Below are 20,421 nucleotides of genomic sequence, written 5' to 3'. Positions count from 1 at the left end.
AAGAAGTGAAGAAAATAGGCAAAACTTCTAGGCTCATTGGAGCTGGGATAGAGAGACTGATGATAAACAATTTAACTAAAATGTATATCAGATTAGCTAATAAAAAAAAAAAAAATCAGGACAGGGAGTAGAAAAGGGCCATGAAACTTCAGATAATATGACCAGGGAAGACTTCAGTGACACCTAAGAAAAATATGAAGTATATAAAAGAAGAGTTGGGCTATTGTCTGGAAGAAGGGCAGACACAAGGACAGGCCTGAGCTTAGAGACAGACTAAAACGTTAAAACCAATAGGAAGAAAGCCAGGGCAGGTAGAATAGAGTGAGAGGTGGAAAATCATGGAAGTATCATGAAGGCATGGAAGTCTGGATTTTTTTTCTTAATGAGCTGGGAAACCATAAGAAAGTTTTGAGGAAAAGAGCAAAATGATTTGGTTTATATATTTAAAGAATTACTCTGACTGCTGGTTTTGAGACTAGCCTGAGAAGTAAGGGTAGAAGCCCAGAGAGACCAGTTAGGTGGCTATTTTAGTACTCTAGCAGGAGAACATGAGTCATGTTAGTCCCCCTTTTCTCATCTATCTAGAATAAGGTACTGGGATAACTGGTTTATAATTCAAGCTCACTTGGAACCCTGGTATCCTAGATGGCTTTTCTACTCACTGTGCTTTGCAGTAAAAAGAATTGACACATTAATATTTCTATTTTCAGCCTGGAGAACTTGATTTCAACAGTAGTCTGTATTTTAAAACATTATTTTACTCATAAATACGTACCTTCAATATAACCACAATACCATTATCACACCCAAGTACATCAGTTCCTTAATGCCATCAAATATTCCATTTAGGTTTATCTTGTAAATCTCTCTTTTTTAATAATATTTATTTTTTAGTAGTTGGACACAATACCTTTATTTTATTTATTTTTATGTGGTGCTGAGGATCGAACACAGGCTCAGCGGTAGAGCTGAGCCACAACCCCAGCCCCTAAATCTGTCTTTTTAAAACAGTCTCTTGTTTGAATAAGTTTCCAAATAAAACTTGGTTTTTGAGTCTTTTAATCAGAAAGAATCAGGTCCTAATGAACTTGAAATTTTGGTACTCCAATATACTGCGGGCAGTTTCAGTAGTGCTAGCAGCAAAACCTTAAAATACTCAAGTCACAATCAACTAGAAATGGACTGTATATAACTATACATAATTAGGGAAAATAAAATTGATGATCACTTGATATTAGTTGTTTGGGCATGACCTTTAGAAGTAAAAGGTAAAGGAGAAATTATAATATCATATTTTTGAAGGTAACTTTCTTCAGCTAATATTTTGGGGATACAAGAAGAAATCTCCTTTTGTTGTTCTCGCCACTTAAGAATATTCTCTGCCAGTTCTTCTGTCTCAGTCACCAAAACATCCATCTTGGTTAAAGCCTTGCTCTGTAATATTTAAACGAAAGGGAAAATAGAAATTATGTCTGTCATTATTTCATTATCATTAGATCACAAACAGTTACACCAAAAGTTAACATCTGACCTTTTTCTAGCCCCTTACTGCAAAAGCTCCTTAAAACTATGCTCTCCCCATCTTACAATACCCACCTTCTCTTTGGGAGTTCACCTCTTCTTTGTCCTCAATAATCAACTCAACAACAATGATCCTCAATCTCTAAATAGTTAAAATCTAACCTCCTTACTAAAATGCAGACCCATGTTTAAGGCCATTGGCAATCTTCATCTGGATTTACAATTTCTCAAACTCAATTTAACTGCAGTTCAACAATGACTGAACATTTACTACATGTGCCAAAAAAAAGCCACCCTCATTAACTTCTTTAATCCATACTTGACCCTACTCAAATCAGATAGGTTAACAACTTCATTACCTTGGATGTGTCCCTTTCCAAATGTAGCAAAGATCTAGAAATGTGACCACAAAAAAACCTAAAAACAAAACAAAAACTCTATACAATCCTTTGTATTCCTGTGCTTTAAATCCTTTATAAAAATACTATATTTAGTCTCCAAGTTTCTCTTGACTTTTCCTCTAATTCAGAGCAGATCAGATCTTAATATACACAGGAATCCCCTGAGGAACTTATTAAAATGCAGATTCTGATTCTGAAAGTATAGGGTGAATGACTACCTCCGCTTCCCCTTCTCTTTCTTTCTTTCATGCTAGAGATAGAACCTAGGCTTCATACATGCTAGGCAAACACTCTACCACTGATCTAACCTCCAAACCTGTAATTCTGGAAAAAAAAAAAAGCTTTTAGGTGATGCTGTCCATAATGTGAGTAGCAAGGCTGTCTACCCTATTCAATATTTTCTATGTGAATGTGATTAAGGTAACGTTCTCTAACCAAGTCACTCTTCTGTATCCTTCACTAAAAAAACAAAACAATTCATTCAATGGTTCCCAGCCCTGATACCTTTAGGCATCAGTCAAAGTAAAGTGTCATTTTCTCCCCCAACTACTTGTGCTCTCTTTCATGTGAGACATTGTTGCTTTGGTCAAACTGTTCTTCCTGAGGAGTGTCTAAATTTCATAGATTCTTTAAGATTCAGCTCTCTACTAATTCCTATATAAAACTTTTTAAAGTCTTCCTATATCCTATTCTGCTCTCAATTCCCCTATACTGGAAGTAATCCCTTCCTTTTCTGTGTACAATAGACAGTATCTCTTTATAATGTTATGCTGAACTTATGCAAATATACTCCTATAAAACAGTAAGTGTGAATCTTATAGCTGTCTCACCAAACTGAGAATTTGAGAACAGAGATCAGTCTTATCTATTTTTCTTGATACATGCATGTAGCATAGCCCTTGCACGATGAAGATAATATATACTCAATTAAATGTTGGAATAGCTTCTAAAGAAAAATGATGCCAAGCTTTTTTACTTTAAAAATAATTAGTTTAGGGCAGTGTAAGCCATTGTGGGTGGTGAGGTGGCCACCATGGTGGAGAAGCTGGTTTCCAGGGTGCAGCAGGTAGCCAACTTCACCAAGTTCTGCTCCTGCTCAGAGAACAAGAAGAAATGGAAGGCCCACATGGAATTCATCCTGCACTACCAGCCGAATTACCATGACCCACCTAACACTGGTGGCTGCCTAGGCTAGCTGTTGTCCCTCTCCATGGTCTGGGTCAACCATCTTTTCCTGAGTTGCAGTTAATAAATAATAAAGACCTTCTAGCCAAGGTTATGGAAATGGCTGGTAGCACTGATGTGGAAGACCTGCCACCATTCACTCCTGGAAGTGAATCAATGAAAAAGCAAGGCTAAAGCAGAAGATGTATCACATTTACGTCATGGGTCACAGGCTTAGTAAGGAGGCTGTAATGAATGTGACAGTGCACAGCAGCTCTTAAGACTCCTGGGAGAAGCAGCTGGAATAAAAAGGTATCTGTCTAGATTGGTTTTTAGAAGTCATCATTCCTTCTAGTAGCTACCACTGTAAAAATATGCATGGAAATTTATGTATTTATAATACATGCACTCTAAGATGATTTCATGAACATACAAGCCTTTGTTTAAAATGTCCATATTTAAAGGTGGTGATGTAATAGTGGCAGGTCATGAGTTTTATAGTTTGGATTTATTTATATTTTTGGTACCAGGGATTGAACCCAGGGGCAATCAACCAGCAAAAGCAAGGTGCTAAGTAATTCAGTGAGATACTATCTCTAAATAAAATACAAAATGGGCTGGGAATGTAGCTCAGTGGTCGAGTGCTACTGATTTTAATCCCTGACACCCCCAAAAATAAAGAAAGATAGAAAGGAAGGGAGGGAGGATAGGTTGGGGATGTAGTTCAGTGGTAGAGTACTTACCTAGCATGCACAAGTCCAGGTTCAATCCACAGTACCATGGGGTCGGGGGGCCGGGGGAGTTAAACAAGGAGATCACACATTTGATATTCAAGTATAAAAGAACTAAAGAAAGCTATATTAATACTCACCATTTTCTTTAGATTTGCATCTAAATGAGGGATATTTCTAATTGTTTCAAGATGGGTTTCCAGTCTCTCAATGAAAGACACAGCCAACTCCAGCAAATGTACCATATATCTGAAAGAGTGAGAAAAAAATCCAACTATTTTTAAAATTTAATTATTTTGTGTCTCCCTTCTTTTCCTTTAATTAGAACTTTAGTTTAAAATAAAGAATTACAATCAACTTAATGTGTCAATAACAAACTTTCTGAATTCCTAGAAGTATCAGTGATAAAGAAAGGTCCTTCTCTTTCACTTGAAGAAACATATAACTTGTTATCCAAATAGAAAAACAGAAAAACATGACATTAATCATCATATCTGGAACCCAACCTAATGGTAGATAATGATAGTAATGTTCACACAGAAGGAATTTCCCTAGATAAAATCTCATTCCATTTCAATCTACTCATTTTCAGTGAAGAGACGACAATAAGGAAAACTATAGTACATTGAAGCAGTCTTCACATTAAGGTAATAAATGCTTAAAATCATTAAATGCCTAAAATCATTAGCTCTTCTTTAATGTAGTATAACATACACATTAATGGCTAGATACTGAATACAAGAATGGGGTTTTGTATGTCTGTTATTTTACTAAAAATTAAAAAATTCTGCCACTTAAGAGAAGATAATCTTCAAGGTGCAGTGGCGCATGCCTATAATCCCAGCAGCTCAGAAGGCTGAGGCAGGAGGATCTTGAGTTCAAAGCCAGCCTCAGCAACTTAGCAAGGCACTTATCAACTCAGTGAGACCCTGTATCTAAATAAAAGATAAAAAAAGGCTGGGGATGTGGCTCAGTGGCTGAGCACCCCTGGGTTCAATCCTAAGTACAAAAAAAAAAAAAGATAATCCTAGCTACTTAGGAAGTTGAGGCAAGAGGATAGCAAGTTGAAGGCCAGCATGGGCAACATGACAAGATCCCATCTTAAAGAGAGAGGTAGAGGGGTAGAGAGGGGATACTGATTTGTTCAGGGTCAGCTAGTGAGGCAATGATAGGGAAAGAAATCAGATTCCCAGATGCTTGCTTTACTATTGTATTATTATTTTAATCATAACCTAGATCTTCAAGTTTATACTTATAATATTTCTATGAGAAAGATAGCAACAGAAATAATCCCTGTTCTGCAGACTGGGAAACTGAAGCAAAAACTGTTATCATTTTGCTCAGTTGAGATGAGACCAGAATCTGGTTTTTCCTGTTTTTAAAATATTTCTAGTTGTAGATGGATAACTTTATTTTTTTATGTGGTGTTGGGGATCGAACACAGTGTCTCACATGTGCTAGGCAAGTGCTCTACCCCTGAGCCATAACCTAAGACCCAGTTTTCCCTTTCCTTTCTTTTTTAAGATACCAGGGATTGAACTTAGGGTCACTCAAGCACTGAGTCACATCCGCAGCCCAATTTTGTATTTTATTTAGAGACAGGGTCTCACTGAGTTGCTTAGCCCCTCGCCTTTGCTGAGGCTGGCTTTGAACTCATGATCCTCATGCCTTGAGCTGCTAGGATGACAGGCGTGCTCCATGGCACCCAACTTGTTTTTCCTTTCTTTCTTTTCTTTTTTTGTAGTTGTAGATGGACAGCATGCCTTTATTTTATTTGTTTATTTTTATGTGGTGCTGAGGATCAAATCCAGTGCCTCGCACGAGCAAGGCAAGTGCGCTGCCACTGAGCTACGGCCCCAGCCCCGTTTTTCCTTTATTAATTGACATTTTTTTCTTCTGTCCATGTTATGTACAGAATTTTTATGTATAGGTAACATTAATTCAACAATACATTTATTTCACAGAAAATAGTCTATATGTAATAAAACCAATTTTTACCCACCTTGCCAAGAGTTAAGGACCTACTTTTTCACTAAAATCATAATTTATAATTCCCAAAACACAATGGGCAAATGGAAGTTCTTTCTTTTCACCATAGTGATACTTCTTTTAAAGCAAAGAATTTTCTTTCTGGTTTAATGTATCAACATTAATAATGTTAACCAACACATCAATAACACATTGTTTAGTGAATTATGCTTCAAGGTTCACCCTCAGAAAACATGTACAAGTATTCATTTCTTCTTCTCAGTCTAACCTGTGATAAAAAGCCTCCAAAGGTAAGTTTTCCTGGCACATGGGTTTCAACAGTCTTTGCCTGAGGGACCTCTTTTCTTTCAGCACAGCTTCCAGGTGATTATTCATACTTTGTAGATCATGACACTTTTGAGCTACAAAAATCAGAAAATTATTTACAGTTAGCAATAGGACAAGTAAGAAATTTTGAAATCACAACGACTTCTACTTTTGCTAATACCAAAAATTAATCTGAGGCTAGGTGCAGTGTTGCACACCTATAATCTCAGAACTCAGAAAGCTGGGGCAGGAGGCTCACTTGAGATCAAGAGTTGAAGACAAGTCTGGGCAACATAGAGAGACCCATTCTCTAATAAAGAAAAAAGGGGGGCTGGGGATGTGGCTCAAATGGTAGCATGCTCGCCTGGCATGCATGCGGCCCGGGTTCGATCCTCAGCACCACATACAAACAAAGATGTTGTGTCCGCCGAAAAACTAAAAAATAAATATTAAAATTCTCTCTCTCTCTTAAAAAAAAAAAAAAAAAGACGTAAACTGGGTGTGGTAGTACTTGTCTCTAATTCCAGTGACTCTTGGGAGGAAGATCACAAGTTCAAGGCCAGCCTTCGCAACTTAGTGAGATCCTGTCTCAAATTTTAAAAAATAAATTAAAAGGACTGGGGAGTATCTCAGTAGCAAAGTGCCCCTGGGTTCAATGTTAGTTCAGAGGGGTAAGGGGGTGTCACCTTGCAAACTACTACTGATTAGCTCAGAATTTTTTCCCCTCAGAATTCAGTTAATGGCTGCCAACTGTCCCTTTTATAAAGTTTTAATTTGAAAAAATTCAGACTTACAGAAAACTTTTTTAAAAGTTCAGTAAACTCCTATATACATATCACCTAGACACTATATTTAGTTATATTTTCTTTTTTATCCTTTTTCTATCTCCACACACTCACCTCTATCTTTTGTTCTCAAAAGGCCTCAATTGAGAATAAATTGCAGACAGCATGATCTTTTACCCTTAAAAAGATGTGTTTCCCATGCACAACAACATACACCTAACTTAGAGTACATTAATAAATTCAGAGATTTTTTTGGAGAAGTTAACATTGATACAATGTTACCAATATTTAATACAGTCCATATTTAAACTTTACCAAGTGTTCTGATAATGTCCTTTATATATAAAAAAATTTTTCTGATCAAATATTCAATCCATTCATTCAGTGTTTCAGTTATCATGTCACTTTAAGTAATTACTGGTGGTTCCCTTGGAAGTATTAGAGCAAGACTGACCTCTGAATCACTCTCTGGCTTCCTATCTCACCATGTGATCTCTCCGTCTTGCCAAGTGCTCTGCCATTGTGATGCTATTCACCATGAGGTCCTAACCAGAATCAAGCCAATGCCACCCTTGAGCCTCTGCACTATGAACTAAATAAACCTCTTTTCTTTATACATTACTATCAGCCTCATTAACAAAATATACTAACAAAAAAACGAATAAAGGAGCCAACCTAGTTCCTTCCAATGCTATTTGCACTAGTCAAGTCTACAGGACTTGTAATTAAGCACAAAAATAGAAGACTTTGTTAGCAGTGGGGCTGGAAAAACTGGCACATCACAATTTTGCTGCCTGGTGTTTATATTTACTATAATCCAAGAAAAAGTTGAAATTCCAATGATTATCCACTTAAACAAACCACTTACACAAATAGAAAGGATGAACAACATCTGCTGCATCTTTTTCTAGTTTCAGAAGTTCAATTTCCAGGCTTTTCTACATTAGGAATAAAAGTAACATTAGCTTACTCAGAAAGTATCCTGAAGTTAAAGAATCAAAAATAGCTAAGAATGGACAATCTTTAGCTCAGAAACATGCTACAAGATGTATATTCCTTAAATGAGATTGGAGGATGATGTATGTATATAAAAGTGCAGGTAATTTACTAAAGCTTTTCATTTTGGTGTTCTTGCCCTCCTGCTGTTACATTTACTTTAACTGTTACTACTACTACTTCTTTTACTATTGCTATTAATTACTACAATAAACCTTTACCCAACTATATGCTAGATACTTGTTCTAAGTGCAAGAGAATTGCTATTTGAATCAATTAAGGTTGTAAGGTTGTGTGTTTTTTTTGGGGGGGTTGAGGGGTGTGTGCTAGGGATTGAACCTAGGAACTCACACATGCTAAGCACTTGCATTATCACTGAACTACAACCCTATCTGGGATTTTTCTTTTTTCTGTATAAATAGAAAAGTAATAATTAAAAAAAGAAAAATAATAATTTACCTGATAGATTTCAGCTTGAATATTTGTGATCTGTTGTAGTCTGGAGAATTTCTCAAAGCAAGGAGCTGTTTTCTTAGATATATTTAACATCTCCTATTGGTAAATGAACAGGAAAACAGTAGTATGTCACAAAAAGTTTCTGTATACATGGAAGAGCATGCCCATGGGACTGAAAATTCATATTATGTCCAACACAGTCCCTAAACAAAAAGTAGAGAAAAAAGAGTAGTAATGTATATTTCCTGTTTTTAGAAACTTCATTGTTATAAATCTCTTGCACAAATATTTAAAAAATGAAATAGTACAATCACTTTGTATTGTACTATTTCCTAAGGTACCATATACAATAGATTTACATTACTAATAACTTATTAGAAGATAAGCTGAGGTTTTTGGAAACTCACCTCTGCCCACCCAAATGAACCAAGCCTAGTCTCTCTGACCTTCTGGATTGAAAATCAAAAACCCTGCCACATGGAATAATTTATCAACTGCATACCCGTCATTCATGTTGTCTCTGTTCACATGTATTCTCTTACATAAAGGAATATTTATAATGATTTTTCTATAAGGACTACTCCTTTTTTATCTTTTCATTCTGTAATTCCATTACACTGTCCTCTTAAGTGCAGGTTATCTCAGAGTATAGATGTTATTTTTTTTCACCCCCCCAACTTCCTCCATAATTTTCTATATTTTCTTCTTTTGTAGACTGTTAGCACAGAGGCCAGGCACAATGGTACATGCCTATAATTCCAGCTACTAAGGAGACTTAAGCAGGAGGATCACAAGTTTGAGACCTAGCCTGGGCAACATGATAAGACTACATATCCAAAAAGGAAAAAAAGAAAAAAAAAAATGGTGGGGAAGAAGAAACAGAGGAAAAAATTTTAGAAGTTATAAATGGCCAGGGACTAGGAAACTAAATGCAATACCATTGCCTATTTTTTTACAGCTCTTGAACTAAGAATGTTTTATATTTTCAAATTGCAGAGAAAAAAATGATATTCTATAACACAAGAAAATTATATGACATGTAAATTTAAGGGTTCAGAAATAAAATTTTATTGGAACACAAATTCTCTCATTCACATATATATTACCTCTGGCTATTTTTACACTAAAACTGCCTAGTGAATAGCTGTAACCATATGGCCTATAAAGCCTCAAATACTTATTCTTTGGCCCTTTATAGGAAAAATTGGATAATCAATTTAAGAAACACTTATTAAGGTAGACAATGGATGATACAAAGATGAATCAAACAAGCTGTTTGCCTTCAAGAGGGTCATAATGCCAGGCTCAATGGCATATCTCTTTAATCCCAGTGACTCAGAAAGCTGAAGCAGGAGGATCCCAAGTTTGAGGACAGCTCAGCAATATAATACAACTTAGCAAGACCCTGTCTCACAATAAAAAGATAAAATAAAAAATAAAAATGACTGGGGATATAGCTCAGTGATGAAGCATCCCTGGGTTCAATCCCAGTACCACCCTCCCCCTAAAAAAGGCTCATGATGGAGGTGAAAAAAAGGTATTTTAGATAGAAAGAATGAAACATAAATGCTCAACAACTGTCATTTGGTATTAATATACATGTAAGGCAAAAATGAAGCTAGAAACATAGTTTCCTATATGATCATAGAAAACATTGAGGGTTATGCCAAATGATCATAATGCAGATAACGGGAACAACTGAACATTTTCTGGTGAAGCAGTAACATGGTCTTATATAAAATATATATTTTAGAAATTTAACAGTGGGTACTATGAAAAAGAAAACTGAAAGCCAAAGGTCAGAGGAAGGAAAGAATGGAAAGTAACTGTTCAATGAATATAGTTTCCCATAGAGAGTAATAAATGTTTTGAAAATAATTGCACAACATTGTGAAAGTACTTAATGCCACTGGATTATACATTTTAAGATGGTTAAAATAGTCAGGCATGGTGTCACCTACCTATAATCCCAGCTACTCAAGAGACCAAGGCAGGAGGATCAAAAATTCAAGGCCAGTCTGGGCAGTTTTTAAAAATAAAAAAGGGCTTCAGATGTATGCCCCTGGGCTCAATCCCCAGACTACACATACATACACACACACACATACACACACACAAAGGTTCAAAGGGCTGGGGGCGTAGCTCAGTGGTAGAATGCTTGGCTTGTTTAGCATGTGCGAGGATCTGGGTTCAATCCCCAGTAATACCCATATGTAGAAGAATGAAACTAGATCCTGCATAAGAGTCAAATGAAAGTGGATCAGACTTAGGAATCAGATCAGAAATTTTGCAACTCCTAGAAGAAAATAAAAGGTCAAAAATCCAACATAGTGGCATAGTGGTTCCTTAACAAGAACCCTAAAGCTCAAAAAATATAACCAAGAATCAATAAGTGGGATGGCACAAATTAAAAAGCCTCTGCACAGCAAAGGAAACCATGAAAAGCATCAGATCTCATGAAAATAAAAGGAAGATCGGTGGAATAGAGGAAGGAGATTGAGGAGAGAGAGGAGGGATGGTAAAAGGGAGGAAATAAAGAATGAATTTGACTTTTGTACACCCTTTATGTATACGTACAAAGCATCAATTAAAAAAATAAATAGAAGGAAGACCAGTCAAGTAGAGGAAGGAAAATAAGGGGAGGAAGACAGGAGGGAAAGAAGAAGGACTGGAGACTGAAACAGAGCAAATTAAATTCCATTCATGTAAAATTATGTCAAAAGTTATATGTACACTATTATGCATAACTATAAGGAACTAATAAAAATATTTAAGAAAAAAGTTAAATTAATAAAAGTTATGTATATTTTACACAGAAAGAGAGGGAAAAAGGAAATCCCTACAGTTGGCCATCAATATAAAACAAAAATACAGGTAGAGAGATGGGCATAAGGTTGAATATTTAAACAGGTAACTGCTATAGTATTCCAGGTAAGATCATGAGAATGTGAGCTAGGTCTGTAGCTGTTTAAAAGGAAAGGGAAGACAGAGATAAGAGTACCTGTCAAAATGAAACTGACAAGTCCTAGTTGATATGGTGAATGAGAATTAAAGTCAGTGATTAAAGAGTTAATCATTGTTTGACTCCAGTGATTCTGTTTCAGGTGGCTGTAAAGATAGTTATGCCATTAACTGAGGCAGATAACACAGGGTATTCTATTGGTGGCAAAATTGAGGACCAGGGAGATTAAGTATTAGTCCAACTTCACATTGACAATGTGTGTCAGAACAGAAATGAGAACACATCTAATTCACTATCTCTTACTTTTTCTTTACACTCTCTCTTAGGTAGATGAAAGTAAAACATGCTATATCATGTAACCTACTAACTCTCTGGCATATCTCCAACATTCCATGTGTATACACTAAGCTTAGTTGCACATTTGGCAAACTAGTAAACTCTTTGATTCAACAATAGGGTAATGATGCTTAGCTAATAAGATGCAAGAGAAACCAGAGTGAAAATAAGAATGTTTAAGTGGGTAACAGGGCTGGGGATGTGGCTCAAGCGGTAGTGCGCTCGCCTGGCATGCGTGGGGCACTGGGTTCAATGCTCAGCACCACATACAAATAAAATAAAGACGTTGTGTCCACCAAAAACTAGAAAATAAATATTAAAAAATTATCTCTCTCTTTAAAAAAAAAAAAAAAAAAGAAGTGGGTAAAAAAAGAAAGAAAGAGCAGTCAAATTCAAATTCAAAACATTCCAAGAAAATAAAAATCACAACTGCACAGAAGTCTGTGCCTTTAGTTATTGCTATATTACATACTTTACACGTCACTGGGGCAAAAGGACCCTGAAAATGAAATGATCCTAAGAAAAAGGAGTATATTTACATTGTTATTGTTTACTTTGTTACTAGGCACAGGAAGCTGAAATATGGGAACTTTATGCTTAATTTAGGATCTTTGGGGCTGAGGGTGTAGCTCAGTGGTAGAGTGCATGCTTAGCATGTGTGAATCCCTGGGTTCAAACATTGTGTACATTTGTATGTATAAACTTGTAACCTAGGGGTTACCTTTCTTTTTTTTTTCCCCCCTTTTTTTTTCTTTCTTTTTTTTTTTTTTTTTTTTCCTCTTCATGCTGTATTTCAGTTGAGGAGCATTAAAAGGGAGCCAGTGTAGTAAAAAGTTAAGAGCAGAGGCTATCAAATAGGGGTTGGGAAACAGAGAAAGGCAGGACACAGATTGAGAAAAGAGATTAGTGGTACATTATAAAGAGTTCTTAGGACCAGATCCTCCTATACTGCCAACAGAAGAAGCCTTGATCAAGACTCTTACTAACTAAAGATTGCTGGAAAAATATCTAGAATGTAAAGCAGCCCTAGGGGCATAAAGTAAAGGAAATACCTCAGTATGCTACAAAAGTTGACCATACCTTTCTTTCATCAAATCATTCTTCTTGGATAGATCAAAACAGAACAAAGTTCAAACATGTTTTCTACAAGAAATTTTAGGAACCACTCTTAATCTGTGTGTGCGAATTTGTGTGTGATGCTAGGGACTGAATCAAGGGGCTCAGGAATACTAGGCAAGCTCTCTACCACAGGGCTACATATACCACAGCCCATCACTCTTAATTTTTAATGAACATGAATGATGCATGAGTGGACTATTTTGTTTCTAACCATTTATTTATTTATTTATTTTTATGTGGTGCTGAGGATCACACATGCTAAGCAAGTACTCTATCACTGAGCCATAACCCCAAGCCCCAGGATGGACTGTTTAAAGAGATCATATGACAAATCAGTTTAAATCGTTCTAATAAAAAAAAACTTTTCAGGGCTGGAGTTGTGGCTCAGTAGTAGAGTTCGATCCTCAGCACCACATAAAAATAAATGAATAAAATAAAGGTATTGTGTCCTTATCCAACTAAAAAAAATATTTTAAAAAATTCTCTCAATAGCAACTTACTCTCTCGGTATAGACAGTCATATCTCCTATCCCACATTTTCTAGAAGGATATTAAGTTTCAAATGTCTTATGAGTTTACCAAAGTATTTTGTGACAGAAGAACTGGACAACTCAAGTGAGAGTAGTAGGCAAACTGGTAGGAAGAAAAGATGGAGAGAAGCAAGAAAGGGTTAAACTGTGGAGTACTGTGTTGGTCCCTGCAACAGCTGGTGTACTCACACTACCTAAAACCCTCAAACACAACACTGGGTCTTAACATAAGTTTTAAAATCTTTCAAGAAGCTGGGTGCAGTGGCATACATCTATAATCCCTGACATTCAGGAGGATGAGAGAAAAATATTGTAAATTGGAGGCGAGCATAGACAACTTAGCGTGATTGTGTCTCAAAAGAAAAAATTAAAAAGGCTGAGGATAAAACACAGTGGTACAGCACCCCTGGGTTCAATCCCTGTACAGAAGGGGAAAAAAAAAATTTATTCAAGAAGTATCACAATATTTTATCACAGTTTATCTTAAGAACTGATATAATGTGTCAGAAAAGGGAGAGCTCTGGGATCTAATTCTGCCTTCTTGGTTGAATGACCTCAGACAAATTTCTTGGTCTTTTAGAATTTAGTTTCTTAATTTAAAAGAATTAGATCCTGGGGATGTAGTTCAGTGATAGAATGCTTGCTAGCAACAAAAAGGCCCTGGGTTTGATTCCCAGCACTTCAAAAACAACCAACCAAACAAATCACCTTAAGGTATCAGAAATCTCTAACAAATCTTTTAAATACAAAAAGTTGTATATTTTAACTGGGCATAGTGTCACAGACCTGCAATCTCAGCTTCTCAGAAGGCTAAGGCAGGAGAGTAGCAAATTTGAGGCCAGTCAGGGAAACTTGATCCTGACTCAAAATAAAATTTTGAAAAAGGACTGGTGATGTAGCTGAAAGGTAGACTGCTCCTGGGTTCAAGACCCAGTATGGAATTTAAAAAGAGAAAGAGAGAGATTTTCCATATATCTTCCATCATGTTTGTATTTATTGCTATTTTTCCGCAGATGTATTTATCTTTTTAGCTTTTCTCTCCCCCCACCTCTTTTGTATCAGGGATTGAATTCAGGGGCACTCGACCACTGAGCCACATCCCCAGCCCTAGTTTGTATTTTATTTAGAGACAGAGTCTCATTGAGTTGCTTAACACTTCATTTTTGCTGAGGTTCAAAGCTTCAGCCTTCCAAACCAAAAGGATTACAGAAGTGCCCCACCACTCCTGGCTCAAAGCTCTTTTTAGTGAAATTCCTTTTTATATCAAAGTTTCCTTCCCTCAATTTCAATTCACTTGTTCCCACTTGTCTCATTCTCCTCTGTCACCTGTATTCTATTATTCCCTCACATGTTCAATTTCTTCCTCTCCTGGCTCCTTCTCCCGGGGCTGTGAACATGCTCTTCTTGCCCAACCTAAAATCATCATTCCTTGGACTAATCTCCCTTCTTTCCTCAAAATTAATCCCTTCCTCCACTCATGTTCCAAAATCCTTTATGTCTTTTCCACCAAATGCTGTTGTTTTTTTTTTTCCTTAAAAGATACCCCAAATGAACTTCCCTTGGGGCTCCTCTGTACTCAACCTCTCCTGCCCCAAATTTGCTTCAATACTTCCTGTAAATATACATATTGGGAATGTTTACTTTTAACTATCTACCATTATTTCTCAACCCCACCGCATACTACACTCTAGAGGCGGTATCACTGGATGAAAATAAACAGGACAACACTGTTCTATCCGCCGTAATCTGGCTTGACATAATTTGCCGGCACCTACTCAGATCCCTGTTTACGAAGAATCCACAGCACTAAAGCCACGGCTGCAAACTAGAAGAGGCTCTATCAATCAGCCTTTATCCTGGTATACACCCCAATTAGCACCCTCAACACTCCCGCAATAAGTACCATCAACCACCTCACAGCCAAATTCTGTCGCCACCATGGCCACCCCCGCTTTGATGACGCCATTGTTGCCCCACTCACCTGAGTGACCAACCCTGAAGCCACGAAGTGGCCCAACAGTGGCCCTGCGGAGTTCGGCGCGGAAGCCGGGTCCCAAGCGTTGGCAGCAGCCATGATTCTAACACATCTCCCCGCTTGGCGCCAGGAGTGAGCCGAAAGCGCGACGAACGCTCGGCGTGGGTCGATGACATCACAGGGCGTTCCCGCCCGGGCGGAAGCCCTGGGAGCGCATCCCAGGCTAGCGTGGGTCTCTGGTCTCCACCAGCCGGGACTTCTTCCTACTGAGCTGTAGGAAGCGAGTCCCGGGGTCCCTAGTTCTCCAGAGGCTCTCAGGAGCGCCTGGCCTTAGCACAGTTGCAAAAGCAGCAGAACTTGGTGGTCTGTTTTTCTTTCTTCCTTGCCACTCGGGCTGGCTCCCAGAATCCTGGGATCGGCTGGAGGTGACAGCTGGGGCCGGAGACCCAAAAGGAGGTTGACGGGGTGACTGTGTGCCTAGGTTGATCACTGATCGCTGCGCTTCCTTCCCGCAGGTACCAGAGTCTTGGTGATAGGATGGGAAATAGTGCCCTCCGCGCTCACGTAGAAACGGCGCAGAAAACTGGTGTCTTTCAGCTTAAGGACCGTGGGCTGACCGAGGTGAGAATGGGAGAGATAAAACCAGGGAATTTACAGGGAGAGGGACGGCGGGGGCGGAGAAGCTAATCCGTGAGGGCTTCTTAACGCTATGAACCCTTTCTTCAGTTCCCCGCAGATTTGCAGAAACTGACAAGCAACCTTAGGACCATAGACTTGTCCAACAACAAGATAGAGAGCCTACCGCCTCTGCTGATAGGGAAGTTCACTTTGCTGAAGAGCCTCTCCCTGAACAACAACAAACTGAGTATGGCTTTTGCTCCTGGGAAGTTTTTATTTGTGATCAGAAGTTAAAAAGGGTGGATTTCTCTTACAAGATGATTTTTTTGTCGTCATTATGAAACTGTTCAGAGGGTTCACGATGCAAGAGTCCTTGAAACTTTCTACCTCCACTGCAAGGTTTCTTGGGTTATATGATGATTGATCTTTGGGATGTGATGTAAGCAAAATAGCTCATTTAAAAGGGAAAATGGAATGGGAAAGGGAGGCTGTTCCAAAAACTCACAAAATTGTTGTCGAATTGTGCCTCATCCCCTTTCTAAAAGGAGCCCATTGTATTTAGGAATGCTCCTGCATATTGATGGCACACTCATCTTCTGAAGACCATGTTGGTAAAATTTAATACCTAAAAGTGGTGCATGTGGGAATTCTGTGTTTTAACAAGAAGTGAAGCAGACTGATATAGTCTTTGTAATCTTTATCAAACGTGTTTTTTCAGCTCTATCAGATTCAGGTTTTTAATTTTTTTCTTTGCTAGATATTCTACCTGATGAATTATGCAATCTGAAAAAACTAGACACTCTAAGCCTAAACAACAATCACCTGAGAGAGCTGCCATCTACCTTTGGGCAGCTTTCTGCCCTCAAGACCTTGAGCCTTTCTGGGAACCAGCTGGGAGCACTACCACCCCAACTTTGTAGCCTACGGCACCTAGATGTGGTAGATCTCTCTAAGAACCAGATTCGGAGTATACCTGACATCGTGGGGGAGCTGCAGGTCATCGAACTCAATCTCAACCAGAACCAGGTCTAGAACTTTAGGGTTTTTTTTCTAGCATATGTTTGGGTTTATGGTCTCCTAATAAACTGTTATTCACAAAACTGTGATCATGGAGTTGACTATCAAAGGCTAGATGAGAGATATATACTATAAACCGAACCAGTTTCAAAGCCCAAAGTGCCATGGAGTTAGTGGGGACTAACACTGGGTGTGTTTGCTGTCTAGGCTTTTTGGGGAGTGCGTAGCAGGTAACAGGGTAAGGGTAATTTCAAAAGTCAAACTACTAGCCAGATGTGTTGGCATATGCCTGTAATCCCAGCAACTCAGGAGCCTGAGGCAGGAGGATCACAAGTTTGTGACCATTTTGGCAACTTAGCAAGACCTTATCTCAAAAAAAAAAAAAAAAAATTTTTTTTTTAAAGAGGGATGGTGCCAGGCGGGTGGCACACACCTGTAATCCCAGAGGCTCTGAAGGGTGAGGCAGGAGGATCTTGAGTTCAAAGCCAGCCTCAGCAAAAGTGAGGGGCTAAGCAACTCATGAATTTCGTTCTTTGAGATTATCTCACCTTTTCCTTGAGATTATGGGGAAAATATCAGTTAAACTATAGGTATTAGTTGAGGACTTGCTACACATTGACCTCTGCTGATGCCTTAGATAATGCCTTAGACCCACTGACTTTAGTATATATAGAGTAACCTGGGGAGCTTGTTTAACGATATCACTGGGCCTTTATCCTTAGTGTTTCTGATTTATGAAGGATGGGATGAGATCTAAGGAGGTTGTTTCGCTCAATGATCCAGGTGATGGCCTGAAATACCAAGTAGTCAATAGAATTTGGTGACTTGGGCTAGATGTAGCTCAGTGGTAGAGCACTTGCCTAGCATGTGCCAGCCCTATGAAATTTGATTAATTTGAGTATTTGATGAGCTAAACAGTGAATGAGTCAAAGACAATTGTTTGGTATTGAGTTTGAGGGCCTAAAGGAATAGTGGTATAATTGAGTGGACATGCTGGGTTGATTATGGTGAATCATTTAACAAGAAATGCTTTCCTGAAAGTGGGAAACAAAAGTAGAATAGAGATGAGTAAATATGTATGTAGAAAAAAACATTTAGATATTAAGTGAGGACTTCAAAAATGAACTTCCTGGGCTGGCGATATAGCTCAGTAGGTAGAGTGCCTGCCTCACATGCACAGGTTCCTGGGTTTAATCCCCAGCAACACACACACACACACACACACACACACACACATGCACGCACACACACAATGAACTTCCTAGGAAAAAGTTGAAAGAGAATATGAAATATAAAGTATTAGGGACTGCTGCTTGAAAATGTCCATAAGGAAAAAGGGAAACCAATAATCAGGAATAATTCAAAAGATAGGAAGAAAAACCAAGTACTTATGTACAAGAAGTGGAAAAGTCAAATGCAATAGAAAATGATGGATTCTTGGCTTTGGCAATAAAGTAGTTGGTATATTTTTACACATAAAAGGTTGGCAGATTACAGGTAACTTTTTTGTTTAAATTTGTGTTAATTCTCAAAAAGCCACTGGTAACTTCAAAAAAGCATTTTATTTTTAAACTGGAGGACTAGTAACAGAAGGTCTGTAACTGAGGCTTCTGTAGTGAGTAGGTAGTGAGAAAATGGAGGTGGTAAAAGAACTGGGACAAATAACAAGGTTTTTGTTTTTGTAATGTAAAAAGTAACCATTAGAGGGCTTGTGCTTTTTCCTATTATTGTTTTGTTATTCAATAGATATCTCAGATCTCAGTAAAGATATCTTGCTGTCCTCGCCTTAAAGTTCTTCGCCTGGAAGAGAACTGTCTTGAGCTCAGCATGCTTCCACAGAGCATCCTCAGTGACTCACAGATCTGTCTGCTTGCTGTGGAAGGCAATCTTTTTGAAATAAAGAAACTTCGAGAACTAGAAGGCTATGATAAGGTATTTATTTGTGTGGTAGCATACTTCTGCATTTCTAGTTACTAACCCAGAGAATGCTGAGGTAACCCACATGAATATTTTGTTCTTCCCAATTTTGAGGGTGGTTCTAAGAATTGGCAAAATGATATTGTGCCAAAATGGCTTTCTTTATAGACAGCTTATTGCAAATCATCTTCTGATATGTTTCATATTAAAATACAAAAAAAAAATTAGAACTTAAACCATGTGCTTTAAATTATTAGGTAGGTTTAATAGGAAATGGACCAAATCCAATAAAAGACAAAATTGCAGGGTGGGGGGAGCATGTAGAAACCTAAGTAACAGATAAACTTATATTTACTTATGCCAAAATACCATATATATATATTTATATTTATATATATATATTATTCTTTCATGATTTTTAGTACATGGAGAGGTTCACAGCCACCAAGAAGAAGTTTGCATGATGTTCTCCAGGACCATGGGAACCTTACAGGACAATGATATGGAAACTCTGTTGGAATCTGGCTGAAGCTAAGACTCTTGTTGTCAAGGATATCTGCAGTAAGGAGATGACACTCCAGGAGATTGTTTCGCTCAATGATCTCTTTTCCTTTTCAGGGCTATCTCAAACAAGCTAAAAGACTCATGGATAGGGCAATGGACAATGCTTATCTTCAAAACCATCATTAGTTTGGCTTTAAGAAACCAGTAGCTAGTTGCTATTTATATGGTGAGGAGGTGCTGCCTGGTAACAGAATAGCTCCACACCACAGCTTGAGATTATGTTTAGTTTCAAAGTGTGAACTTCCATAAAAGTCAGTTGTCATTCCACCTAGGTGTTAACACTTTATATTTTTATCAAATTCATATTTGTGAGTTGCTATGGTTACTCTAAGGATTTATTGTTTTATTCTAGTCCATCAGTTTAGTTGTCTATACTTAGAATTTAGGATGCACATAAATATGACTGTTTGTCTTGGTTCAAGTGTGCTTTGTCAGAGAAGCACCAACACAACACTAAGAGAGGTTCCCCAAGGCTGCAGTAGCAAATCCTTTACTATTGCATGTGCCTTATTGGTCGAGGGCTCTGAAGAGCTAAAAATGTATATGCAACACTTATATGATTTAAAAATGATTTCAATAATCAAGATTTTCCTGAAGCTTTGTTAAAAATTATGTCTTATTTCTGTAATCTTTCCCCTTTTTGTATTTATAACTCTACTAATCAAATTACCTTTAAGAAACCATTGCTACAATATTTTAAAACAAGTTATGTTTATCAAGTTTATTCTCTGAATGAGAGAATATACTAAATAAAGAATTTTTAATGATCTTTGACTGGAAGCAAGTTTAATTCTTTAAAGGAAGAAGACAACTTTAAAATGTAAAGGGTCATTTGTTCTCTGAAAGTAAATTAGGGAGAAATGTTTCATGTTCTTGTTCAGGTTTCTTAAGTAATGAAATGCCTTTATGTGACTGATAATTAACATTTTGGGGTACTAGAACCATGCTTATTAACAGAACCTGAAAGTATAAAAGTAGCAGATTTCAGATTGTCAATGACATGAACATTTGAACAACTACTATTTTGGTCATTT

At 37.6% G+C, this 20,421-nt stretch overlaps 2 protein-coding genes and 1 pseudogene across 3 annotated transcripts; 2 read left to right on the top strand and 1 right to left on the bottom strand.

The window, feature by feature from the left end:
• Window positions 1–1,042: 1,042 nt before the first annotated feature.
• Haus2 (HAUS augmin like complex subunit 2) lies at window positions 1,043–15,416 on the bottom strand. Of its 2 annotated transcripts, XM_027925849.2 has the most exons (6): window positions 15,278–15,416; window positions 8,353–8,445; window positions 7,766–7,835; window positions 6,075–6,207; window positions 3,958–4,066; window positions 1,043–1,434 (listed from the first exon to the last, which is right to left on the bottom strand). In XM_027925849.2, exons 1-6 carry the CDS (start codon window positions 15,368–15,370, stop codon window positions 1,225–1,227), a joined length of 708 nt encoding a protein of 235 aa, XP_027781650.1. In that variant the 5' UTR covers window positions 15,371–15,416; the 3' UTR covers window positions 1,043–1,224. The 2 variants fall into 2 exon arrangements, with proteins under 2 accessions (XP_027781650.1, XP_071464247.1); XM_071608146.1 differs by lacking the exons at window positions 7,766–7,835; window positions 8,353–8,445 and having other exon boundaries at window positions 15,278–15,361.
• Window positions 1,706–3,281, top strand: LOC114081755 (CDKN2AIP N-terminal-like protein pseudogene; annotated as a pseudogene).
• A 129-nt stretch (window positions 15,417–15,545) lies between the features above and the next one.
• Lrrc57 (leucine rich repeat containing 57) lies at window positions 15,546–20,154 on the top strand. The gene is made up of 6 exons (XM_027926080.3): window positions 15,546–15,696; window positions 15,787–15,892; window positions 15,998–16,136; window positions 16,647–16,915; window positions 18,653–18,838; window positions 19,246–20,154. The coding sequence occupies exons 2-6, from the start codon at window positions 15,809–15,811 to the stop codon at window positions 19,285–19,287; spliced, it is 720 nt and encodes a 239-aa protein (XP_027781881.1). The 5' UTR covers window positions 15,546–15,696; window positions 15,787–15,808; the 3' UTR covers window positions 19,288–20,154.
• The last annotated feature ends 267 nt before the right edge of the window (window positions 20,155–20,421 follow it).

This window comes from Marmota flaviventris, chromosome 2, assembly GCF_047511675.1.
Source record: "Marmota flaviventris isolate mMarFla1 chromosome 2, mMarFla1.hap1, whole genome shotgun sequence".
Classification (NCBI taxonomy): domain Eukaryota; kingdom Metazoa; phylum Chordata; class Mammalia; order Rodentia; family Sciuridae; genus Marmota; species Marmota flaviventris.
This window is presented reverse-complemented; position numbering and strand designations above follow the sequence as displayed.

Excerpts from the sequence above, each read along its gene's own strand:
- Haus2 (XM_027925849.2), bottom strand. The coding sequence starts at position 15,370 with ATGGCTGCTGCCAACGCTTGGGACCCGGCTTCCGCGCCGAACTCCGCA. Across the intron at positions 8,446-15,277 it reads CTTCAGGGTTGGTCACTCAG|GAGATGTTAAATATATCTAA; the intron begins GTGAGTGGGGCA and ends ATTTACCAATAG. Across the intron at positions 6,208-7,765 it reads TGTTCATCCTTTCTATTTGT|CTCAAAAGTGTCATGATCTA; the intron begins GTAAGTGGTTTG and ends TGATTTTTGTAG.
- Lrrc57 (XM_027926080.3), top strand. The coding sequence starts at position 15,809 with ATGGGAAATAGTGCCCTCCGCGCTCACGTAGAAACGGCGCAGAAAACT. Across the intron at positions 16,137-16,646 it reads CCTGAACAACAACAAACTGA|ATATTCTACCTGATGAATTA; the intron begins GTATGGCTTTTG and ends TTTCTTTGCTAG. Across the intron at positions 18,839-19,245 it reads AACTAGAAGGCTATGATAAG|TACATGGAGAGGTTCACAGC; the intron begins GTATTTATTTGT and ends CATGATTTTTAG.